The following is a 25,946-nucleotide window of genomic DNA, read 5'->3' as shown; positions in this document are numbered from 1 at the left end:
AGAAATGTCAAGAGAAATTAAATATTTTTAACTAAATGAGAGAATTTGGTTCCTAATTTATATATTTGATAAAGAATGAGATGGAATAGAATCTTAATTTTTTTTTCTTTTCAAAAGACTACCCAGGTAATAAAAGAAATATATACACATTAAAAAAAATTGGAGAAGTATAAAAAGCAGATAGTTATCCTTAATCCTCCTATCCAAAAATACTTTGTTCATGTTAACGTCCAATCATTTCTCTAAATGTGATTTTATTAAATTAAAAACATGCTCAATACTCAATATAGTTATATAGTTCAAAATTTTTTTTTTTAATTTAAAATATACACTGTAAAAAGTCTTCCTTGTGCCTCTACCTTACATCTTCCCAGTTCTCAACTCTCCCCAAGAAATTAGTTAACAATTTTCTTTTCATCTGTAGTTTATGTGGTCCAGTGAATACAAATAATTATTCACAATTCTCCCTTATTGTAGAGAAAGTAACATAGTCTTTATTCCTGCATCTTATTTTTTTTCTGCTTGCTATATCCTGGTGATTTTTGGCAACTGCTTAGTATTCTAATGTGAATATATCAGATCTCTTTACCAAGAGACATTTTTTCCCCCAACGTTATTTTATTAGCATTTCTCCATCTTACGAGTATAGTATAGTGTCATTATTCCTGTGTGGTTAGATATTTGGGTTGTTGCCATGTGAGGCCACATAAACTTGCTCATGAAAGCTGCCTGGTATACACCTGTAAGCCACTGTCATCATTACCTTAGCATACATGTCCAGGTTCCTGATGCATATAGCCAGTGCCTCCTTAAAAAGCTGTCCCAATTTTCTTGTCCAGCATCTGCATAAACAGGAATCTTGAGATGGGCATTTCTGTAGAGGGCAGAAAAAGGCAGAAGTGCCCATTGTGTTATGGCAGCCAGCTCCTGAAACGTGTAGTGCCTGAGTGGAAGGGGTCCAGGAAAGAAGAGACATGGCAGGAGCCGACACTCGACACTTACTTCCTATATTTCAGGCACTGTTCTAATCACTGTGCACGATTACAAATTCTTTCAGTACTTGCGTGAGGTAGGCAACTATCCTCATTTTGTAGATGGAGAAACCAGTGCTTGGAGCCCTTTCTGTTATCTGCCTTTAACTCGGTGTGGAAATCCTTTGCAAGGCCAACAGGGGTGGCTGCCAATAGAGAGAGAATAGGTGAGGTTGGCCTCCACCCAGACATCCTGAGTGACCAGTTAGGTGGGCGAAACAGTATTTGCCAAGCACCCTGGGTCCATGTTAATGCAGACATTTGAGGAGTGCTGCTCTGATTAGAATACTGTTGTTGAATTATTTAGAAATTCCTCACTTTCGGTTTATGCTGCAAATGTAAACATAAAATAAAATGCACAGGGTGTAGTTCTCAGAGATACCCCTCTCTGTTGAACTTGGGGCCGCAGGGAGTTCCTACACTACAGCTCAGACACTGTGGATGTTTTCTGGCTGTAGCATTATCACACTGAGCCCCTCAGTACTTGGGAGAGATTTAGGGGGCGACGAAGGAGACAAGAGGAGCGTGGCTGCTGGCCTGGAGGAAATCAACAAGTGGTAGTGCCCCATAACGTAACTTTTAATCCTGGGGCTCAGCCAGATGTCTGGCATGTGCAATCTTTCTTTTGCATTAAGTCAATATTATTTGATATGAAATCAGGGCGAAATCCCAGTCGTTTACTTTTTCGTGCCAAGAAAAGTTTGGTCTTTATACTTTGAAGAGTTCTGTATCTTTTAAAATCTCGCTTTCAGTAAATATTGATATTGGGGGACAAGGGTTAGGCCATGCATTCCATGCTGCAGAGAGTGACATCTTGTGCAGTGTTTATTCCAGGCCTCTGACTTGGGCCGTGGATAAAGGGAAATGGGAAATGTGTAGCAAGTGTCTTTATGATGGAATTTTACTGTATACTAAATCATGCACGTTCACGGAAAGAACCAACCCTGGGTTTTATTTTTTAGTTTTTCCAAAGTCTTCGCTTCCAGGCTGCAAATCCTTAATTGGTAATTGGTATCTCATCAGTTCAGCCGAGTGTGGCCTTGGCCCAGGGAGGAGGTATATGCAGCCTACACTAGGAACTTTAGTAAAAAAATCAAAGAGAAACATACATGTTTAGTTGGTTTTTATGCGGACGTCCCCTTTGGTAGAAGAGAATGCTTGATTTCTTTATGGATTCTGAACAATAATTTTGAGTTATCTCAAGAGTTCAATTTCAACTGTTTTTTTTTCTTTCATATTTATGTATCATTTGTGGGGATTTCAGGCACAGTGGAATTCATTTTAAAGACCTATGGGCATTTCACTTGTGGTTGGGCTAGTTGTGTTTTCAGAGCACATTGTAGGCCTGGGCATTCCTCAGCTGTCCCACCCCCTGCCCATCCTCACCCCAACATAACATGCCTGCGTTCTGCCGGGAATGCCGTTTTGAATCTATTTAAGGAAGTTATGTGAAAAAGGAAAACATTAGTTTGCTTTACTATTTAGTTTTTACTGTTTCCCTTCCTTGGTTATTAATTTGAGCTCTTTTAGGCTCGTTTCTTAAGGCTTCTATTTTTCTAGCTGTGATTACAGCACATGGCCGTTGTAAAAGTAACAGGGTTGTGGGGGAGGGTTATTTGGCAGTCACATCCAGCAATATCCAGCAAATGAATGAGCCTTTCTCCTTTTTTCTTCCTCTCTCCACCCTCAACTTAGAGTTTTGAATGCCATGATCATTTTTGGTATACTTTGAACTACGCAGTTGATGTGTTTTGAGGGCTTTTTTTCCCTGAGCCGTGAGGGTTGACTTTACTGCTCTGTTAGTAATATTACTTTGTATTTTTGTAGCACCTCTCACTGCTGATTATTTATGCTTGTAACAGTTTCAAAGTTTCTTCTCTGTTCTCGTCATAATTCTTTACCAGATTAATTAGTCAGCAGACTCTGGTACCATGTCCTTTTTAGGACAGGAATTAGAGTTTCTGTCAGTGTTAGAGACAGAACACATTCTCCTTAGAAAAAAAGGGCTATTGAAAACATTGATTTTTATAGGGTTTTCAGGTACTTAAATAGGATGCATCAATGCCACTATTTAAATAAACATCACAAAATAGTTTTATGGGACATACCTAAGCCTTTTTAGGTTGAGTGAGTGAATTGGGATGCAGCAGAGTTGGCTAAATTGTCAAAAGATGAGAAAACAACAAACCAGGTGGATAGCCTTTTGGATGAAAAAAGCCCTAATTTGTGGCTCATCTCTCCACTCAGCTAACCTGCTGAGCACTGTTCCCAAACTGCCTGGGGCCAAAACACCAGCTAGGGGTATGTGATTTCAATTCCAGATACAGATTTCTGGCCCACCTAGATATTTGCTCGGGAATCTGCATTTATATGTGCTCATAGGTACTGAGGGAGCTGCCCTCCCTGGAGATGGCAAAGCTGGGGCAGAGGTCATAAGGAAGAAAATGGCTTGCTGCTTGTGCTCAGTGAGTGCACCTAGTAATGACTTGTACAAAGCAATCGACAAGGCAGACCAAAGTCATTGTTAACTAGCACACAGGCAGCCAGCGGGGAGAGTGACCACGGGCAGTGGGACGGCTTCCCACACAAAGTCACTTCTGAATTGAGCCTTGCAGAAGAAGGCCTGAGGTGATGGTGCAGGTTATGGATTCATGTCCTTGTTCGATGTCAGGGAATTATGACTCTCAAGTGAGTTGTATAATTCATTACATATTATAATGTAATAATAATATAAGTAGAGTGCACAGTAAATGTAATGCACTTGAATCACCCTGAAACCATCTCTTATCCTAGTCTGTGGAAAAATTGTCTTCCACGAAACCAGTTCCTGGTGCCAAAAAGGTTAGGGATGGCGGGATGGCTGCTCTGTTCCATTCCGTTAGCGTATGTGTTTGTCCTTATGCCAGCCTACGTTTTGATTACTATTTCTTTATAATATGTGTTGAAATCAAGAAATGTGAGTCTTCCAACTTAATTTTTTTTTTTTTTTTTTTTCAAAATTATCTTGGCTATTCAGTGTCCCTTAAGATTCCATATGAATTTTAGGATGATTTTTTTTTTCTGTTTCTGCAGAAAATGCTGTTGGGATTTTGATAGGGATGGGGTTGCTTAAGTATTACTTTTGAAATAGGAAGACCTTTGTTTAAAAAGTTCCTTTTTTAAAATAAGTCACCTTAGGAGTTTGCTGAAATAGTATCTAGAAAATGAGATCCGCAATCTTTCACATGTCCTTGCCTTGACATATGGGCCCGGTATGGGGGAAAATATATATAGTTACTGGTTTATTCTGTGAACCTGTGGAAGACCTAGGATACCCTTCCACAGAGACCATCTCTGTAGAAGCATTCGTGCCCCCCTGACCCCCAGTCTTGGTGGCAGTCTCCTAGACACCCTCAAGCTTGAAAGACTGTGATAATAAGGACGAATTAAGTGGAAACCAAGCTTACAACCTGGAATATCATGTTGTCATGTGGAGCCACCACTTCTGTCCCTTGTCTGAGGATGAGAAGTTGTCCTCTGACTCTCACTCCTGGGTGGGAGAACATGTCAGGAAACAGCCCCAGATGCTGGAAGGCATTAATGATGCCCATGCCTTCCTGGAGGTGACAGGAGATTTTCAGGGGGATGTGTGATGTGCAGGTAGGGGTGGGACACTTTTTTTTTGGTGGGGGGTGTTTTCTGAGAAAGTTTTATTGAAAGATTTATCGTGGGGACTGTTTTTTTGAGTTTGCCTGTTTTGCCTGTCATCCCTGAAACCTAACCCTTAGTGTGCTAGTACCTCAAAGCAGAACCCTGGTCCCTGGTTGGGAAGCAGGTGGGGGGAGTCCAGGGGGAGCCAAGGGGGCGGGTTGCAGAGGGAGCCAAAGCAGTGTGCGAGGGAGGATTCATGTGGCAGCAGTGCTTCAGGCCCCCCGTTCTCCGCCCTCCTGTCATGGTGCTTGTGTTTTCTTTCTCTGTGACTAAAGTGGGATGGCATGGCCCAGACTGTGGAAGAATGGCTTTCCTCCTACATGCTTGATCATCACTGCCTTTTGAAGGGAGACATTGTTCCCTAGGGCCTCTGCTGCATGGCAGGTATTACCTGACCCCAGCGAGTGAGGGTTGTGAGTGAAATGTTAAAGTGATTGCCTGTGCACACGGGAGGTGTGTGGAATCCAAATTGTTCTGCCATTTGTGGCTTTACAAACCACTCTCTGACTGTCAGCGGGCTCTGGTTTTATGTGTACAAGGTACATATTAAAAAAACAAACTGAAAGACTATTTTCTCCCATACTTTTGTGCCTTTGCTTTTATGTCAGATTTGTTTTACAAATTATAAACTTTGTTTACTTTAGATACACATGCTTAATTCTGTCTGAAAAATCAGTCTTCCTTCCGATTTGAATGCTTTATCTGGGACAGAGCTTCTCAGAAGACAGTCAACTCTGTAATCAGATTAACCTTAATTAGGGGAGGACCGACCCAAATAACTGGCCCATGTTTTTGTTCAGATAATTAGACTTGTTTAAAATTCTTCTAATTGCAAATATAAATTAGTTTCTATGAAGAATAATAAAATAACTAGAATCTCAGTGAAAGATACATGAACACTTTTATTATACAGTCTGAACACTTAGGTGTTCAGAACTTTTTTAGTGTTTTTCTTGGAAATTACATACTTTCATTTTGTCTCCTTTAGTTGACCAGATATACCACCTGGCCTCTCCAGCCTCCCCTCCAAACTACATGTACAACCCCATCAAGACGCTAAAGACCAACACGATCGGGACGTTGAACATGCTGGGTAAGTCCCCTGACCTGATTTTACAGCTCTTGTCGGAAATATTGGAGCCGACTCCAGGCATACGTCATTGTGCTACAAGAGTTTGATCCTGGTCTTTACGCCCCTCCCTCAGCCGGCCTGGGCTATTTCAGTGTGATTCTATTTGCCATCAGAATTGGTCATAGGGGAGACAGTCATTGTAGTGAGTCTCCTAGACACCCTCAAGCTTGAAAGACTGTGATAATAAGGATGAATCAAGTGGAAACCAAGCTCACAGCCTGGAATATCATGCTCTCATGTGGAGCCACCACTTCTGTCCCTTGTCTGAGGATGAGAAGTTGTCCTCTGACTCTCACTCCTGGGTGGGAGAACATGTCAGGAAACAGCCCCAGATGCTGGAAGGCATTAATGATGCCCATGCCTTCCTGGAGGTGACAGGAGATTTTCAGGGGGATGTGTGATGTGCAGGTAGGGGTGGGACACTTTTTTTTTGGTGGGGGGTGTTTTCTGAGAAAGTTTTATTGAAGAATTCATCGTGGGGACTGTTTTTTTGAGTTTGCCTGTTTTGCCTGTCATCCCTGAAACCTAACCCTTAGTGTGCTAGTACCTCAAAGCAGAACCCTGGTCCCTGGTTGGGAAGCAGGTGGGGGGAGTCCAGGGGGAGCCAAGGGGGCGGGTTGCAGAGGGAGCCAAAGCAGTGTGCGAGGGAGGATTCATGTGGCAGCAGTGCTTCAGGCCCCCCGTTCTCCGCCCTCCTGTCATGGTGCTTGTGTTTTCTTTCTCTGTGACTAAAGTGGGATGGCATGGCCCAGACTGTGGAAGAATGGCTTTCCTCCTACATGCTTGATCATCACTGCCTTTTGAAGGGAGACATTGTTCCCTAGGGCCTCTGCTGCATGGCAGGTATTACCTGACCCCAGCGAGTGAGGGTTGAGAGTGAAATGTTAAAGTGATTGCCTGTGCACACGGGAGGTGTGTGGAATCCAAATTGTTCTGCCATTTGTGGCTTTACAAACCACTCTCTGACTGTCAGCGGGCTCTGGTTTTATGTGTACAAGGTACATATTAAAAAAACAAACTGAAAGACTATTTTCTCCCATACTTTTGTGCCTTTGCTTTTATGTCAGATTTGTTTTACAAATTATAAACTTTGTTTACTTTAGATACACATGCTTAATTCTGTCTGAAAAATCAGTCTTCCTTCCGATTTGAATGCTTTATCTGGGACAGAGCTTCTCAGAAGACAGTCAACTCTGTAATCAGATTAACCTTAATTAGGGGAGGACCGACCCAAATAACTGGCCCATGTTTTTGTTCAGATAATTAGACTTGTTTAAAATTCTTCTAATTGCAAATATAAATTAGTTTCTATGAAGAATAATAAAATAACTAGAATCTCAGTGAAAGATACATGAACACTTTTATTATACAGTCTGAACACTTAGGTGTTCAGAACTTTTTTAGTGTTTTTCTTGGAAATTACATACTTTCATTTTGTCTCCTTTAGTTGACCAGATATACCACCTGGCCTCTCCAGCCTCCCCTCCAAACTACATGTACAACCCCATCAAGACGCTAAAGACCAACACGATCGGGACGTTGAACATGCTGGGTAAGTCCCCTGACCTGATTTTACAGCTCTTGTTGGAAATATTGGAGCCGACTCCAGGCATATGTCATTGTGCTACAAGAGTTTGATCCTGGTCTTTACGCCCCTCCCTCAGCCGGCCTGGGCTATTTCAGTGTGATTCTATTTGCCATCAGAATTGGTCATAGGGGAGACAGTCATTGTAGTGACCAGTCTGTGTTGCCTCATTTCAGTCTCTCGGGATGACTACCTGTGCTTCCCAGTGAAAACCCATTCCTCCAACCCTTTCCCCTCTGTGTGTGCCTCCCTGCTGGAAAGGGGCACTGGCAGCTCTGCTCTAAGGCTGGGTTGAGGGAGCACACACATACACACACACACGTGCATGCACACTCGCAGGTTTCAGAAGAGATCTTGGAAGGAGTGGGGGGAGGGCCATCCTTATGGGGTTCTTGAATCGGCTACCTGTCTCCAGACTGAACTGCAGGATTCACCTTAGAAGTGCAAGATGAGAGTGAGCATTGTTGAAGGTGACCACACATGTGTATTCACAAACGATATGTTGTGGATAATATGCATGTATTAATGTTTGAAATTAGAAGCATGCCTAAGCTCGGCACAGGTTTCAAAAACTAGGAGTTTTAATTAAGTTGCAAAGTTGAAGAAAAGAACCACTTTTAAAATGTCAAGTAAAAAAAAAATAGATTTAATAATAGAAACATTTAAAACAGGTCCTATAAATGGATTTGGGAAAGATAGCACTAAGTTTTAATTTGAGCAAAACATCAGACACGGGTCTGAAAAGGCAGCCAGAGATGGGTTTTCAAGCCTCTCAGACTACACATTTTGGGGAAATCAAGCTCTGCCTGAAGTGAAATGATCTATTCTTATAGTCTAGGAAGAGTATTTGTCCTGTTATGACTGCTGCCCTGGTCACCAGACAGAAGAGCGTGCCCCCACTTCTTCTTAGAGATGGACTATGTTACAGGCTGCCTCCATTCTGGCCACTATAAGCTCCTTCCTTCTTCACACTTTTCCTCTGCCTCCCCAGACCCCTCCTTCATACCAGAATTAGACACAATAGAGGAAAAGCCACCAAGAGTGTAATGTTTAAAAAGAGGTCATTCATTCTACGTTTGGTCATTCATTGGGTTTAGGCGATGAGGTCACTGCCTATGGCACCGTCCAGTTCACTCTGAGGGGGAGCCAGACAAGAATTATTCTCAGGCTCTTCTGCCAGGGAACTTGATGCCTCGGGGGCAACAGTATGTGGGCACAGGCATCAGTGACACCAAGTAGGAAGGGGAAGCTTCCACAAGATAGGCATCAGTGAAGTGCTTGTAGAGTTTAAGGTGCAAGTGACTCTTGGGCTAGGGCTTGAACCATGAGTGAGCTTGGACCCTTTGACCTGGAGGTCTTGAAGGAGTGGCAAAGGGTCCTCTGGGAATGATATGGACAGAAGCTGAAGAGAAACAATCACAAGGCCAGAAAGAGACTTTTATTGTGAGCTGAGACATGGGACTTTTATTGTGAACTGAGAGGAGCTTTCACTAGCTGCTTTGCACTTAAGACAAGATGCACTGAATGTCGCCTGGCTCCTTCCTGGTTGGGGCCCTTCCTCTCTGTGGCTTCGCCACCTCCCTCGTTCTGTGCTTGGCTTCTTCATGATGAAACCTCTTTGTCCAGTTTCTGAACTTGGCGCTGTCGCAGAACAGGTGTGTCCCCTGGCTTTGCCCCAGCAATGACCCCATGGTGAAGGAGATGTTCTGTGTCTTGAGCACCTGGTTGTGATAGTGAACTGTAGCTTTGCAAGTTTTCACCGATGGGTAAAACTGGGTGAAGGGTACGTGAGATCTCTCTGTATTATTTCTTTCAACTATATTGGAATTTACAATTATCTCAAATTAAAAGTTTGATGGAAAAAAAGACCTTGGTTCCTTTTGAAGCTCCGTTGTCTGTGCAGTGATGTGGCGTGGTGTCCGCTTCACAGACTTCTGTGGGTGACTTAGAGTTGAGGAGATGGGTCTGTGGTCTCGGGAGCCTAGAAATTCCACATCTATCATGCTGCATCCCTTTTACCACCTTTATCCTCAGGCACATGGCAGCACCTGCACAGGTCATCTTCAGATCCTTACCTTTCGACATCTCTGTTCTTCTGTTCTTCATGTGCATCTTCTTGGCTCCCCCAGGTGCTCCTGCACTCAGCCCTGGTTCCCATGTACTGGGACCTTTCTGTCTCATCCGGCCTCCCCCGGAAGTGGCTGCAGGTTGTGTGTGTTCACCTGTCCTCTCCCTCCTCGGGCCCTGTGTGCGGTGCTGGGTGCTGAGGGTGTGCGGCCCGGCTAGCCCTCGCAGTCTCTTGTGTGTGTGCGCGCCAGGGTCCATGGTGGAGGACATTTGGAAAGTGCTTGGTTAAGTGAAGGGCAGTGGGGTTCTTTTGTGCAGAGCTTCTCAGAGGCTCTGGTGACCTGTACATTGGGACTCTGCAGGCTTTTAGAGGACTTTCTACACTTTTGTAACCACCATAGATAATGATGTTGTACTGTAGTCCTTTCTAAGTATGAAGGGTAAATGCAAGCAAGGATTCATGCAGGACAGAGGAATGTGGTGAGCTGCTTTGGAGAAGGTGCTATTTAAGCTAAACCTGGAAAGAAGACAGGACAGGGTTGGAAGTACGCAGACATGGGGACTGGCTTGGGCACATTGGAGAAGTGGCAGGTGGACCATTTTGGAGGGAATGGTGGAAGTTAAGGTTCAAAGGGCCTTGTCTGCTGCCAACCCGGCTGAAGCTACCTGATAAAATACTGGATGATGTGTTGAGGCAAAGGAATCTTTGTGAAACTCCTCAGATCACACCTTATTAAACCAACGAGTTCTGCATTTGGCCTTGCTTACAATTATAAGTATCCAGCTAAATACTGTGCTTCTGAGGGTTCATTTGTGTTTAATTTTCTTATTGTTTTTTGTTATTTTGTTTTCATTTCCTAAGTAGGTGCAATAAGAGTGGGTAATCGAAGACATACGGATGATCAGATACCATTAATACCCCCAAAATTCCTAAACTGGCCACAAAAATGTGCATATGCATGTCTGTTTTCCTTGTTTCCCTGAAGTCGACAATTTCTCTTATCACGTCTCTGTTTCCTGTAGGGCTGGCAAAGCGAGTTGGCGCTCGTCTGCTCCTGGCCTCTACCTCAGAGGTGTATGGAGGTGAGTAGGTGGGACTTCTACAAGGGACACTCGCTCTGGCCCCACTGGACCATTTGCATCCTGTTTTAGGTGAAGAAGGAATCAAAACTGAGCCCAGGATTCTGTTTAAGGAAGGCCTAGCCTGTCTTTCCTGTTCAGTGTATGACAGCAAAGAGGCTTCCCACCTGGCTGTCTGTGGACTCCAGGCTCTCTCCTCTGGGTGGGACAAACCTGTTTTTCTCTTGCTGGAGCACATCCTCAGAGGACTGTCTCATATCACCTTGCCAACAAAGACCTGCCATTCATGATCCCACAGAAGTGTTTTTGCCATTCTGCTCTAAAAGTGCCCCAGAAATTAGCTTCATTAAGAATTTTTTTCTTTCTTTTTCTTTTTTTTTTTTTTTGTCAATTTAGCTGTGCGTGTTATTCTTCAGTGTAAACAAGCATGCCATGAGCCTGACCCACTAAAAAATCGGGGTTAGCCTTTGAAGCTTGCTTGCTGAAGACTTGTGATGATGCCTCACTGTATAACGATTTCTCGAAGAATCTTAGATAGTGCCAGGAAACTCAAGGGCCTGTTCTGCCAACCTGTAGCACCTCACCGCCCTCCCCATCCCCATCAAGGAAGAGAGAATGCCAGGGGTGGGAGGAGGGTTACATTTTCAGTTTACCTGTGTTTCCATTTGGCTCCAAACCAGCTGGGTTGCAAGATTTCGGGGCACTGCTTAGTGGATGCAGCAGAAGCCAGGCTCTGCCGTGATGGAATTTATCACCTTCATATTATTGTTACAGACAGGAGAAATGGTGACGGGAAAGGGGAAAATGGGAAGAGTTGTTGTTTTTGTTTTTGTTTTTTTAATTCAGGGAACCAAATGAAAATAATCCCAGAAACAGAAATTCCACCACGTGCAGTTAATGTTCTTTGTAATCCTGTGACAGTGGAGCACCACCACTTCTTTGAAATCCTCTGCAGTTAGAAGGATGGAAGTGTCCACCGTCCCCGTGTTCACCCTGCTGCATTAGGAGTAGGTGGTTGAGTGGACTCTCAAGTTTTCCTCTTGCTGTTCTTTCCATATCAAGATTCTGGGAAGGACCGGGAAGTTCCCCCTTGACATTGGATGATCCCCCTTTGCTTCCTCTGACGGGCTTCACGTATCACAAGAGGAGTGGTGCTCTCCGGTCCGACCAGCTGAATCTTTTCAAATGCCTCAACTATATGTGAAGGTGCTCGTGGTCTCTGTCCAGGGGAGCACAGTGACATCTCTTCCACACCCACCCTCTTCTCCCTCCCATCTCAGTTATCACCTGCACATTTGACAAGAGCTTGTGTTCTTCAGCGCCTTACATAATCTCAGGGCCCGACTCTGGGATCCACCTGGCACGCCACTCTGATGTTTCGTAACTACAGTAAACTGGCTTTTTTTGGAGTGAGTGCTTAGTCTGTTAGCCATACAAAGTGCTGAAACGGGGAGATCGATTAAACATCAGTTCTGACTGTAGCCCTTTACTTTCTTGGAAACAAAATGATTTTTCACTTTTTTTTTTTTTTTCAGTGATTTCATGAGGGAAATTTTAAAAGCTGTTTCATGAACCTTTAGTATCCTGGGCATTTCAGCCCAGGCGGTGGACAGTCAGGGCGTGGGCAGGTTGCCCAGCCTTCTCGTTCTCGTCACTTGCCAGATTTATGACCATCTCTTTTGGAGTCTTGCTTGCCCAGCCCTTGTCACAAATAGCCAGGAAAGGTCTGATGTCAGTCACCCGTTAACATCTGTATAAATTTAAGTCATTGGTTTTCTTCTCTCAGAGAGTATTTGCCTTAGGCCTTTTCTCTCACTGTGCAGTAAAATGTGCCCCTTCTTAAGAGAATTTTAAACCTCAGCAGCACATAGAAGGGTCTGAATCTGTGCTGTGCTTCTGGAGGAAGTGCTAGTCTCCCAAGGGGACAGCCCGCTCAGTCCCATGTGTGTCCCATTGTACCCAAAAGCCAAAGTCAGACTTATGCTACAAGATACACAAGAAATGAATTTATAACATAGATTCCTGTACCTTGTCTGGGATTCTTGGCAAAGATTTACACATTTTATACGATGGTTGTATAAAATTCCTGGAGAACCAGATATATCTCTATCAATTCACATTCTAAAAATATACTTGTGTTAAAGAATTTGTTACCACATTTCCTTAAATAGTCATCTCCCTGGTACATCTTAAAGTATGATTGATTTACATACCAGAAGAGTAGGAATTGGGAAATATGAAAAACGCTAAAGGAACAAGCAGCCCTTTGCCACTGGACGCTTCGTCCTCCCACCAACACTAGACCAGGCCTTCTGGGTGTCTCTCTGAGGTTCTCAGGTTTGTTCTGGTAATGGCATATGTGAATGTCATTTTCCACAGAGATGCTTTTAAAATTTTTTCAATAAATACATGTTTTGCCTTAATTATATATTTTATAAATATAAAATTAAACCATATATCTCTTCACATATTATATTTAATTATAGTTTATATAATAATCTAAAAGTTAAGAACAGTTTATGGGAGAGAAAGAAGACTTAAAATTGAAAGCCTTTGACCTTTTAATTTTATTTTCCTGGAAAATACGATAGTACTTAATATGAGAGGTAGGAATGGCATGTCCTACTGGAACTTGGAGAATGAACTGTGCATTGTAGAAGTCCCTCTGTCACATGGATCTCTCCATTCGTGAAGTTTATCTTGGTCTTTCCACAGCTTCCTTTTGTATCATAAATATTCAATGTTCATCATTCACGTGAACTTGAAACAAAGGAGATGAAAGCACGGTCTCACTTTTCTCCCCCTCATAGATCCTGAAGTCCACCCTCAGAGTGAGGGTTACTGGGGACATGTGAATCCGATAGGCCCCCGAGCCTGCTACGACGAAGGCAAACGCGTTGCGGAGACCATGTGCTATGCCTACATGAAGCAGGTATCGATGCAGGTGCAGGGCTTGGGGTGCAGATATGCAGAGCGCTCATCTCGTGAAATGTGAAGCTTTACAAAGAGATGAAATGCCATGATTAACTGCCGGGGATGGGTGCTGGGGAAGCCCAGATTCCCACTATTGTAAATTAATGGTGGTATCAACAGGTTCTCTCATGTGTCTCCTTTTTTAAAAAATGATTTCCAAGGGATAAATTTTTAGGTTTGGAGGCTGTATGCTGCTTTGTTGCCTAATTGCCCAGCAGCAGTTAAGAAGTGCCTCTGCTTTCCTGAAGCCTCTGAATCAGTGGACTTTCTTTTTTTCTTTTTTCTTTCAGTTGTCTAATAGGTATAAAATGAGTCATTATTTGCTTTCATTTGAGCCTCTTTAGGAACTGTTATTTACATTTATTTACTGTTATTTCCTGCTTTCTTAATTGCTCATTGCTGTACAGGGGGCTTCTCCCATGGAGAGTTTTGTGTCACAGATTTGCTTGCCTATGTGCTGTAGGGGAAGGAACCCACAGACTGAGAGGTAGAGGGTCTGGGCTCCCGCTGTGTCCTCAGAGATGTGGCTTACCCCTTGGTCACTCGGTTCTTGTCTCTAATGTGGGGTTCAGCACACTGTCCTGCCTTCATTGGGGCTGTGTGAGAGTTGTTGAGACATCCAGACAGAGCCTTCAGAGATGTGGCTTACCCCTTGGTCACTCGGTTCTCGTCTCTAATGTGGGGTTCAGCCTGCGTTGGGGCTGTGTGAGAGCTGTTGAGACATCCAGACAAAGCCCTCAAGGGCCAGGTGAGGCCTGACTAGTGCATCGGTTTCGTGGTGACTGTCCTGTTGTGCTTGGAGCAGCGCTCTGAGATCCTCATGGGTGTGCTCTTTGTTGGAGGAACACATGACAGGAGAAGCTGATGACAGATGTGTTGTGGCCCATGCTTCCAGGACGGAAAGAAGAGTGAGCATATCTCCCTGGGAGCGGTGTTCTCAGGCCCAGGGTCCTGCCTGCCAGTGAGGTCGGAGTTCAGACAGCTGTGGGCTTCGTGTGAGGAGAGAGGTGTGTCTGGGTGCCTGGCGCTGAGTTGCTGATGGCCAAGCCAAAGTATCCTTGAGCATCTGTTTTTTAATGAAATACCAACATAAAAGACTCACAAAGTAACCTTGTGCTGATGTAGGTATTTAGGCCTTTATTTCTTGGCCAGAAGCAGAACTAATTGCTTTCTAAGCTACTTTGGACAGTTGGCTTATATTATCCATTTATTTCAAGAAACAATCCGTTTTAGAAAGATATACCATTATCATTTTTGAGCCCAGAATCTCTACCTCAAAATTTAAGATGGTCTTCCAGATACATAGCACAACTTGTATGTATGTTGGTACTTAAGAAAACTAAGTCGAGTGCATGAGGGACACATAATTACATTTTTAGGAAATTTGAAGAGGGTTGTGGCTCTTAGTTGTTGTCCTGCTTTCAGTCTTGTGTTTCTCAGTGAATTTTTAAATGGATAAAGCTGATGAGCAAACAGGACATTTTTATTGAACTTTTAATTAAGTGTTTAATAGTGTAACTTAATTGATAATTTTGTAAGTATACATATTAGCCTAAGGATGCGAGTTTGTGATAATTATAGTATTTTGCAATACTATAGTCAGCATATTTTGAGCACTGACTGTATGCCTGGAACTGTAATGCATATCTGGATACCAGCCAGGGGATGCATTTCACACACACACTTACAGTGTTTATACATGTCATCTGGCTGAGCTCAAGAATGTAGCACCTAGGGGACTCGGGAACTGTCACATAGGTGGTCTAGTTGACAGTGTGCCCAAGTGGGCCGGCCTCTTTGAGGCTCGGCCTGTTTTAGAGCTGGGTCTGTTTAATGTCCCCTCGGTCCCACGGCCCCTTTGAAGTGGGTGTGGGTGGCCCATTTTACAGATGGAAGAGTGGGCTCTAGAACTTGTTTCCCCTTCCCAGACTGTCAGCAGAGCTCGAACCCATGACTGGCGGCACGCAGTGTGTGCTGCTGCCCCCTTTCTCAGCTGTCGCAGGTCAGGAAGCATGGCCGAGCGAAAGATGCAGCTCTGAGTGCAAGGGCATGGGCCTCCTACGAAGCACAGTCATGTGACGACGCCCAGGACCCACAATGCCGGTGGCATTGCTCTAGAATTGGCATCGCTCCCCAGGGCAGTGGGATTCATCAGCAAGGAGCCGCTCTGCGACATTGTCAGTTTACAGTTCTGAATGTGCAGCCTTTCAAGATAGCAGCTGTTATGAGAAAATTCCAAACTTTTAAGTGTTAACGATTTATGTTATCTAGAAGTTAACAATGAAAAAAATGACCAGAAAGAAGGGTGATCTGGGTGGAATGGTATGTCTTTGGCATGTTTTTAATTATTTAATAACAAATTATATTTTATACATAATGACACATCTACTCTTAAGTTTAAATCATTATTTCATTTCTCCCATATAATATATGGATATATTTCACTGTGAGTTACCCTGGTATATAAAGATTGAGAATATAAACGAGATAAATAGAGGTAGGAATAACCTTTTTATAGATTTTCCCTTTTCCCAAGGATTCTCTTCTGAATTTCTCTTAATGAAATATGCTAATGTATTCAAAATAAAATTTGATTTCCCAGAAAAATCTATTGCAGTATGTACTTCAGAAATATGAACATAAAGAGAAGCTCCCTTGAGTTTTTTTTCCAGGGAATGGAATGAGATGGAAGTGGGGATCAAAGGGCATAACATTTTCACAAATACTTTGAACTTGTCAGAGAGAAATTAAATTGCAACTTCTGTGTGCACTTGGACGTGGTAGTTTTATAAATGTAGGGACTTTTGTGGTGTGCTGTGGCCAGTGGTTGCTGTGTTTGAGCTCATGGCCCCGCCTGAGCCTGCCGCTCTGGGTCTATGGCCCACCCACTGGGTGGGGTATGCAAACAGGCCACCATTCATAAAACCACAGACCAGCAGAGGAGAAAGACAGAAAACTGAGAAATCATCTAGTCCAGAGGCCTTGAGGGTATGGCTTCGTTTTATTTTCTGGCATCAGAGTACTTTAAAAGAATTAAATAGTTGGTATGAATATTATATTTTAGTTAAAAAAAAAAAATACTCTACAAGCAACTAAAACAAGTCAGGTTTAACAGGTAGGATTCACACCCTAGCAGTCCAGACCCCTGTGTCCTGGACCCTCTCAGCTCCGGCTTGCTCCCTGGGCTCCCAATCTCCATGCCCACTTGCCCACCTAGAAAGTGGCAGAGTAACAGTGTTCCCTCCTGGCCTCGCAGTGAGTGTAGCCTATTGTATAGCCAACACCTGGGACCGATTGTTACAATAAACTAAAGCAGGGCTGTTGCAGAGGTTGCTAGGCAGACAGACACTGTCCCCAACCTTGTGTGGCTTTGGCCTTCTCTCACATCGCCACCAAAAGTTCCAATTGGAACTTTTTAGCACTTTGAGATTCTTGCTCAGCAAAGTAAGCTTTGTGTTCTCTAGTGGCCTCGGTCTTATCCCTAGAGAGAGAGCAGACTCCCACTAAAATGTGTGTATGAGAGGTTGTAGGAGAATTGTGTGGTACCGCCTCCAGGCTCCTGGCCCTATTGCAGTAGGATGTGCATGTACCTCTTGCGGGGTACAAGGGAGGAAGACAAAGCATCACAGAATAGGTTCTGCCAGACCTGGGATCACTTTCTGTTAGTTCTCTGTCCCGTCCCCTTCAAGTAAATATGCCCGGTGCCTCCTTCAGGACAGGCAGTCCACACGGTGGAGGGGTGACAACCAGCTCCTGGTCAGCACTCGCTCTCCCTGTGCCATGCTTCTCTGTCACATCCCTGACATCTTCCATCAGTGAAGGCAGTGGGTGTTATCACACTGTGATGTTCAGTGGCTTGAGACAGTCCTCTCCCAGGAATGGTCACATTTTAAGAGAACTTTAGAGGGAGAGCCATTAATCCTCGCCGGTAACATTTCTGTCCTTGGAAGATGCTAGGGAGGGAGGAAGCCCTATCCCTTCATTGTACCATCTGGATCACCCTTGCCAATCAGTCCAGGGCTGCCTGCCTAACCCCTCACCCCTCTCAGCTGTGACAAAAGGGGAAGAGAGGCCATCTGATGCCAGCTCACCCACCTTGGGCTGTGTATTACTGCAGCACATCACCACTTCCAAAACCCGATCCTCAGAGCGATCCTGGGCATCTGCTGGAAATGTTTCTGAGACACTTTACACAGAGTCGCCATTATGCCAAGACCGAGTGTAATCAGAGAACAAGGTCAAAGTTCAAGGGCAGATACTAAGTTTAGAACCATAAGTTGGTGATAGACAGGAATGATGACAGTTATCAAAGCAGTTTCATGTATTTTAACTTCTGTGATGGAGTCAGGTGGATATTTTGTCCCTGTTCCAAGGATTAGACTCTTAAATATTAGAAAACTGAAGTGACTTCCACAGGAATGTACAGCTAGTGACCTCGATGAGGGCCCTCCAGGTATCCAGCTTGCCACCCCACTATGCTTCCCCCAGTGCTGCCCATGCTTATTCTGTGTGCTGCTTACCTGTGTGCACTTACGTATGCTCGTCCCTATGGCACTTTGAGCATCCAGCCTCTCTCCCAAGTTTCCACAGGTTTTGTGCTGATGTGACACACTTGGCAGGAGTTGTGCTGGTCCTTGATAAGGACCTCTGGATGCTTGGAGTCATAAGCGAGTGAGTCATGGTTCCTCACATGGGACAAAACCATGGACACAAAGTGAAACCCAGCCTTGCTTAAGAATGACTCAGCTGTCCCTGCTTTGTGCGTGCAGCTGCACCTTCCCAGGGTGGGACCAGGCGCACTCACATAGTTGTCGGCAGGGCTCTGATGGGGTGTTGAATGCGGGTCAGAAGTTCATGCGTGTGTGCGCCCAACTGGTCCTTCAGAAGAGGATCTCCCTTTACAGAGGCATTGTGGCCTGGCAGGCGCTTCCTGGGTTTTCATCCCGAGAAGCAGGCTTTGGGTCACTGGTCCTTTCCTCAGGCCTGAGATGGAGAGTGATTATAACCCCCTCCAGGATGTAGGCACCCTGTGGGCAACTGTCTAAGCAGTGGGTACCTGCTGACTGTCCACCCTCCCTCCCAGGGCCACCGCAGGATCCCAGGGCCTGAGTGTCAAGTGGCTGGTAGACTGTATGCTGAACTTTTGAGTCCTGAGGTTACCTAGATAGAGCCAGTGCACAAGCAGAGAGCAGATCTCAGCGGAGGGAGCCTTGGTTTATATTGATTTGATTTGGGAGATGAGGCTTATGAGCTAGTCTTGTTGGTGTAAACCAGGCTTGAGAGGTGGAGTTCTCGAAAAGGCATCGTAACAATCTCTGCAGCTGCACCTGTCTAAAGGAGTTGTCCTGTGTTGCCTAAGGTGACGATCCAAATGAGAAAATCAAAACAAGCAGGCTGGTTTACGAGCTGGCCAGTTAAGTGTCTGCGGAACTCTGCTTTCAAAGAGGCCGTGTTCTGGAACATTGTTTCGGAAGAAAGAGGTCGGGAAGACGGAAGCCTTGGATTTGCTACAACCCTTGTATATCCCATTGAGCTTCCTCCTGCCAGGCGTGTGGGTTTGACTATCATAAACTTGCTGAAGTTTTTCCAGACTCTTTCTTGAATGAAGCCATATTTATCCATCTCTGATTCTTTCCTCATCTTAATAATTAAGATGCAAGTGGATACTTCGAGTTATTTTCTGTTGAGATCGACATCTCTGTCCCTTCCTCCTTCCTCTCTCACTCCACTTTTTGAAATATTCTCTGGTAAATTCAGTAGAGAAAAGGGTTGATTTCAAATCCCTAGACCAAGTATAACAGTTCACATCTTAGTTCTAAGAATTTGAAAAATCATGAGAAAGCATTATAATGTATTTCTGGGAGGAGTTGGCAAAAATACAGTGCTTTGGTTGCCAAGTTAACTGTGTGCTGACTCTGTTATTCCTAACCATTTCCTGCCTCAGCTTATGTAGAAACTGCATGTCATTGACAGATGAGGTTGCTGTGGGCAGAGGTGGCCGACCAAGTGGCTACAGCCACTTTGAGACCTAACGCGGGCCCTTGGGGCACTGCAGCTCATCACTTTTAACTCACTATAATGAGAGTGGGATTCTGTGCTGCATAAGCCCTGTTAGCTAAAGATCTGTTAGATTCCCAGGTTGTGCCAGATCTGAGGTGATAGAAATAGAAAGAAGAGAACTATTTCGACTAGTAGGAACAATAGCAACTAATGTACATCACGGCTGGGCCCGTGCTGAGGGTTAAACAGGGATTGGCTTGATTTTTTGTAATAACCCTGTAAGGGAAGTACCAGCTCCCACATTTTACTGTGACTGAGAGAATGTAAATGACAAGGTGGTACTGAGTGGCACATGAGCCATATTCCTCACATCACCATTCTACCTGCCCCGATGCCTTTCCTGCTCAGATGCCCAGAAAATGTACTTCTTTAGTCTGATGGATCCAACAGATTAGAAAGTCTACTAATTCAGAGTTTGCGATAAATCATTTAACTTTAGTATCCATGGAAAAGCAGTCTGTGAAACTAACAAACAATATAGTTTAGAGAAGGCTTTTAAGGTTTAAAAAATATACTTTCCTGATTACATATTTGAAAATAAGTTTTTCCTGATTATAAAAGTAATATATATTTATTGTAAAAAAATAGAAACTAAAAAAAAGCACAGAAGAAAATGAATGTCTATAATTTCACCACATACGGCCATTTTAAACAATGTCGACATATCTTTCCAGGCCATTTAGCTAATAGCCACTATTGGGTGATATGTTGTCTTTAGTTTTTCAGTGGAACAGACTGGATGTAGACACAGTATAGTTCTTTAAGAATGCTTATATTGTCCCTCTTTTCCTGAGATAAAGTGCTTTTTTCTCCCTTCAAATCAGCTCTTAAATATTCATTGACAGTTAAGTCTGTATTGAGTGATAAATTTGCAAAAAATGTTGTGTGAAAAAAATTATAAAAGAGTGTGCATGACATGATCCTAATTGGAAAAATAGATATCCACTGGGGGAAAAAATATATATATAAATACGTAAGTGTCCTGCAGATCTTCTACCAGAGTGTCGATTCTGGCAACCATTTGGCGTGACACCTGGGATACGTTTGACTATCTTCGATGTTGTCCAGATTTGTTTACAATGAGCACAGTGTACACAGTTAAAAGAAAATGCCATTTTCATTTAGGAATAAAAGCAGAACACGTCCCGACACTGTCGATGCACGGGGCACCGGAAAAGTCCAAGCGTGCGTGCGAGCTGCACAGCGAGCACCCCTGTCTCTCTCTTCCTCTGCTCTCTGTTCCAGGAAGGCGTTGAGGTGCGAGTGGCACGGATCTTCAACACATTCGGGCCGCGCATGCACATGAATGACGGCCGGGTTGTCAGCAACTTCATCCTGCAGGCGCTGCAGGGGGAGCCACTCACGGTATGCGCCGGCTTCCCTGGGCCAAGAGCAAAATCGGGCACCTCCAGCGGGGGATGAGTATATCTCTCTCGATTTAGGGAATCACATTACTTAAGTTGCCACTTTGTGTTTCTGTGTATCCCTGCCACCCCTGGTGACGAGGAGGGGAGAGGCACTCACAGAAGGCAGAGGAGGAATGACTGATGTCACTCGGGCCACCTTGCTTCCTGAGCCCACATATAGCATGGTGCCATGGGCAGCGGGCTTGGTCCACGCTGCCCAGGCCTCAGAGTCCATCTGCCCTGGCTGGCCAGCCAGCCTGCAGAGACCTCTCTGCACGTTCTGGCCCACCGGCTGTAGCCAGGGGTGCACCTACACTCAGTGACCCTCAGGTGCCAAGAAGTAGAGATTCTTGGTTTGGCGGTTTTCTTGGCAGTGCTGTGAAGTGATCCCTCTGCTGATGGCTCTCCATCCAGGGAGGATTCTGGAACCCACTGGCCACCTGGTGGTCTGAAGTCAGTGGTTTGAGTGTACGACGAGGGTGCGCCCAGCTGCTCAGCGCCCTCAGATAGCCCCTGTGGGTCAGTGTGGCCTGCCTGGTCCACATGCATCCCACCATTCCCGTTGCCTCCCTGGAGAACGAGGGCCCTGGGCCTGCTCTTCCAGGGGTTTGCCGATTAAGTTCGGTTGGTTTTCTTTGGTTTTGCTGAATCCCCAGTGCTCCCCTCCTTTCTCCTCTCCCTGCTTCTCTTCCCTCCTGCTTTTTCCATTCTTCTCCCTGCCTTTCTGCCTCCACTTCTTTGCTCTTCAACCTGTGGCCTTTCCGTGGTCCTTTAAAGCTCAGCGTTCGATGGGTCTGCAGACTAGGTAAGCATCCCGGTACTCTGAAAATGCTCTAGGATGGTTTGCTTTTGAGCTGAGTATGTTCCAAGGGGGAAAGTTACAAATATATATACATATGAATCTATCCACCTATCCACGTCTCCCTTTCTCTCTCTACCTATCTACCTACCAATAGAGTTGTTTACTGTTTCTGTTCTTTGATCTTTACATCTTTTAACTCATGTAATACAACAAATCTGTGGGGTGCAGGTGGTGTTATTTCCCCATTTCCAAGATCGGGAGACTGAAGCTCAGAGATCAGATAAACTGCCCAAGCTTCTGGTGGCAGCTGTGTTTGAACCCGGAGCCCCCATTCTTTTTCTCCATTCTTCATGATCTTCAGCTCTTCTTGCATGTGTTTGCTCCCTACTGCCATCCAGAAAACTGATGTGGCTCCCCCAGGGCAAGACACATTTTCTAGGCGAGTTTTGTTTAACACATTACAGGGGAGAGGTGAATCCAGACCCCAGCTGGAGGTGCAGATGCCCCAAGCCTGCTCTCCTGCCTCCACACTCACCAAGTGCCAGCTCTGCGCCTTGGTGCTAGAGGCATGCTGTGGTCACACTCGGTCCCCCCCAAACCCCCCCACCCCGCGCCACACATCGAACCCACCAGCACACCCTAGTGACCTTGCCCTAAGTATATCCAGATACCGTGTCCTTCTCACCTCTTCTCCCATTGCCCCAGTCTGTGATGCCACCAGCTCCCATTTCATCACTGTGGCCTCCTACCCACCCTCATTCTCCTGTCGGGTACTCTCCACCCAGCAGCCAGAGGGAGCCTTGGGAGAGAAGTCAAGAACTCAAATGGCTTTTCATGTCCTGCGATTCCCTCCACACTCAGCCTTACCCCCACTCTGCGCCACAGCCCGAGTCCTCTGCTCCTGCCAGTCAGGAGCACTTCCCTCCAGGTGGTCTCCCCGTTCAGTTATCCCCTCATTTGAGGAGCCTTCTGGACCACTGTGTATATAATGCACCCCACCTGTCACTCTGTCCCTTCTAACCATGCTTTTTATTTTCATTGCACTTATCACCAGCGGAAACATTAATTTTCCACCCACCAACTTTCTCTGGAATGTAAACTCTGATACCATGAACTTTGGTTCACTTGCAGCTGTGCCTCTGCTTCTAGAACAGTGCCTGGCACCCAGGCAGCTTGTGATAAGTGTGGCCAAGTTAATGGTGGGGGTTACAGTCGCTGCTTTTCTTTGTGATGAGCACAGGTGGCTCAGTGACTCATTCTAGAAACTAGTGGTTGTAGTGTCCCTGTGAGGTGGGGCTCATTCTTACTCCCTGTTCCCCTTCTGCCTGCTACTGGATTTCGAGGTGTTCCTGGCTCATCGGTCCCGCTGTCATATTGAGAATTTCCCACCTTCAGAGTCACTCCTGGTGCCTTTTTAGCCATTTCTCCTTACACTAGGAGATCAGAGCTGCTTTGTTTGCAGAGCAAACTGTTAAAAGCCTTCCGAGAACTTTTTGATTTATTGTCTCCTGGGCAGCAGCCAGGGCCCAGTGTCAGGTGGGAGAGCAAGTCCCCCGCCTGCCCCAAGAATACACCCATTGTGGGCAAAGGTAATAACTCATGTGTTGCCTTCATGCTGCGCAAGCGTCTGTGCCAGTGACAGAGGAGAAGGATGGCTAGTGCCATCCAGGACTGCAATTAGTCCAAAACATGCCGGGATTTCATCTTTTCTAGACGCCTCTGGTGGCAGGAGGCAGGAGTCCCCAGGGAGGCCTTTCAGAACGTGTTTGTTTTCTCTCACACACAATTCTGTTTCCCTTCAGTGATTTGATGAAGTCCTAACTTTTCCTTTTGTCAGATGCTTCTATGGAGACGTCATGTTTCTCTCAGTCCAGCCCATCTTTGGAAACACAGTTTATTAAGCAAGGAGAATAAGGAGATGTGTCCATTTTTTTTTTCCTTTTCTGCTGTTTCCAACAAGTCATTTCTGAATCAAAAGACCTCTTGTTGGAAACAACACCTCAATATCTAGTCTTCTCTTTTTTAAGCTAGGTTAATGTAATTGCTTATCTTCCAGCTGTGTTTTTTTCTGAAGCCTTTTGTTATCTTATCCCTCAGCAAACTATTCTTCGGGCATGTCTTAGCATCTTGAGTCACTGTTGTATTGGATGCCTGTTAGGATAACTCAGGTAGTACAGGCGCACCTCGGAGGCATTGCAGGTTCGAATCCAGACCGCCACATACCAGTATCGCAATAAAGGGAGTCACATGAAGTAGTTGGTTTCCCAGTGCATGTGAAAGATATGTTTTGTTATACTGTAGTTTATTAAGTGTGCAATAGCGTTATGTCTAAATAAAAACAATGTATGTACCTTAAGGAAAAATACTTTATTGCTTAAATATGCTAACCATCATCTGAGGCTTCAGTGAGTCCTAATATTTTTGGCTCATGGAGGGTCTTGCCCTGATGTCAGTGTCTGCTGACTGATGAGGGTGGTGGTTGCTGAAGGCTGAGTGGCTGTGGCAATTTTTTAAAATAAGACAATAATGAAGTTTGCCCATGAATCAACTCTTCTTTCACAAATGATTTCTCTGTTGCATGCGATGCCATTTGATAGCATTTTACTCACAGTAGAACTTCTTTCAGAATTGGAGTCAGTCCTCTTGAACCCTGCCTCTTCATTATCAACTAGGTTTATTAATATTCTAAGTCTTTTGTTGTCATTTTAATAGTCTTCACAGCATCTTCACTAGGAGTAGATTCCATCTCAAGAAACCACTTTCTTTGCTCATCCATAAGAAGTAACTCCTTATCTGTTAAAGTTTCATTATGAGATGCCAGCAATCCAGTCACATCTCTAGGTTACACTTCTAATTCTAGTTCTCTTGCTGTTTCCACCACATCTGCAGTTACTCCTTCTGCTGTCATCTTGACCCCTCAGAGTCATCCATGAGGGCTGGAGTCCACTTCTCCCAAACTCCTGTTAATGTTGATTTTTAGACTTCTTCCCATGACTCACAGATGTTCCTAATGGCGTCTAGAATGGTGAACCCTTTTCAGAGGTTTCAATTTACTTTTCCCAGAACCATCAGAAGAATCACTATCTGTGGCAGCTATAGCCTTAGGAGGTGTATTTCTTAAATAATAAGACTTGAAAGACAAAATTAAATTACTCCTTGATCCATGGGCCACAGAATGGGTATTGCGTTAACAGGCATCAAAATGACAGTCTCGTATGTGTCCGTCAGAGCTCTCAGGTGTCCAGGTGCGCTGTCAGTGAGCAGTGATATTTTGAAAGTAATCTTTTTTTCTGAGAAGTAGGTCTCAACAGGCAACTTAAAATATTCAGCAAACCGTTTTATAAATCAATGTGCTGTCATCCAGGCTTTGTTGTTCCATTTATAGAGTACAAACAGTATAGATGTAGCATCATTGTCAAGGTTCCTAGGATTTTCTGAGTGGTAAATGACCATTGGCTTTAACTTAGTCACCAGCCGCATTCGCCCCTGACAAGAGAGTCAGCCTGACCTTTGAAGCTTTGAAGCCAGGTGCCAACTTCTCTCTAAGGATAAGAGTCCTAGATGGCTTCTTCCAATATAAGGCTATTTCATCTCCATTGGAAATCTGTTGATGGTGTAGTCACCTTCATTAATTTTCTTAGCTAAGTCTTCTGGATAACTTGCTGCAGCTTCTACATCAGCACCAGCTGCTTCACCTTGCACTTTTAGGTTATGGAGACGGCTAATTTCCCTAAACCTCATGATCCAACCTCCGCTAGCCTCAAACTTTTCTTCTGCAGCTCCCTCACCTCTCAGCTCTATAGGACTGAAGAGAGTTAGAGCCGTGCTCTGGATGAGGCTTTGGTTTAAGGGACTGTTGTGGCTGGGTTGATCTGTCCAGACCACTACACCTTTCTGCATGTCACCGATGAAGCTGTTTCACTTCCATATCATCTGTGTGTTCTCTGGAGTAGCACTTTTAAGTTCCTTCAAGAACTTTTCCTTTGCATCCACAACTTGGCTGTTTGGGGCAAGAGGCCGAGTTTTCGGCCTGTCTTGGCTTTCGACGTGCCTTCCTCATTTATTGCATCCACAACTTGGCTAACTGTTTGGGGCAAGAGGCCGAGTTTTCCGCCTGTCT

At 44.7% G+C, this 25,946-nt stretch overlaps 1 protein-coding gene across 4 annotated transcripts in view; it reads left to right on the top strand.

The window, feature by feature from the left end:
- The window catches only part of UXS1 (UDP-glucuronate decarboxylase 1), a 105,386-nt gene that overhangs the window by 63,563 nt on the left and 15,877 nt on the right, over positions 1-25,946 (top strand). For 2 of the 4 annotated variants that reach the window (XM_006920799.2, XM_006920798.3), the window contains exons 7-10: positions 5,710-5,814; positions 10,529-10,588; positions 13,396-13,517; positions 20,864-20,983. In XM_006920799.2, the coding sequence (XP_006920861.1) occupies positions 5,710-5,814; positions 10,529-10,588; positions 13,396-13,517; positions 20,864-20,983 (407 nt within the window). Of the gene's footprint in view, positions 1-5,709; positions 5,815-7,296; positions 7,406-10,528; positions 10,589-13,395; positions 13,518-20,863; positions 20,984-25,946 lie in introns of those variants that run through there. The other 2 variants (XM_006920800.3, XM_015596298.2) reach the window with 2 other exon arrangements.

The sequence above is a fragment of the Pteropus alecto genome, unplaced genomic scaffold (assembly GCF_000325575.1).
Source record: "Pteropus alecto unplaced genomic scaffold, ASM32557v1 scaffold288, whole genome shotgun sequence".
Lineage (NCBI taxonomy): Eukaryota > Metazoa > Chordata > Mammalia > Chiroptera > Pteropodidae > Pteropus > Pteropus alecto.
This window is presented reverse-complemented; position numbering and strand designations above follow the sequence as displayed.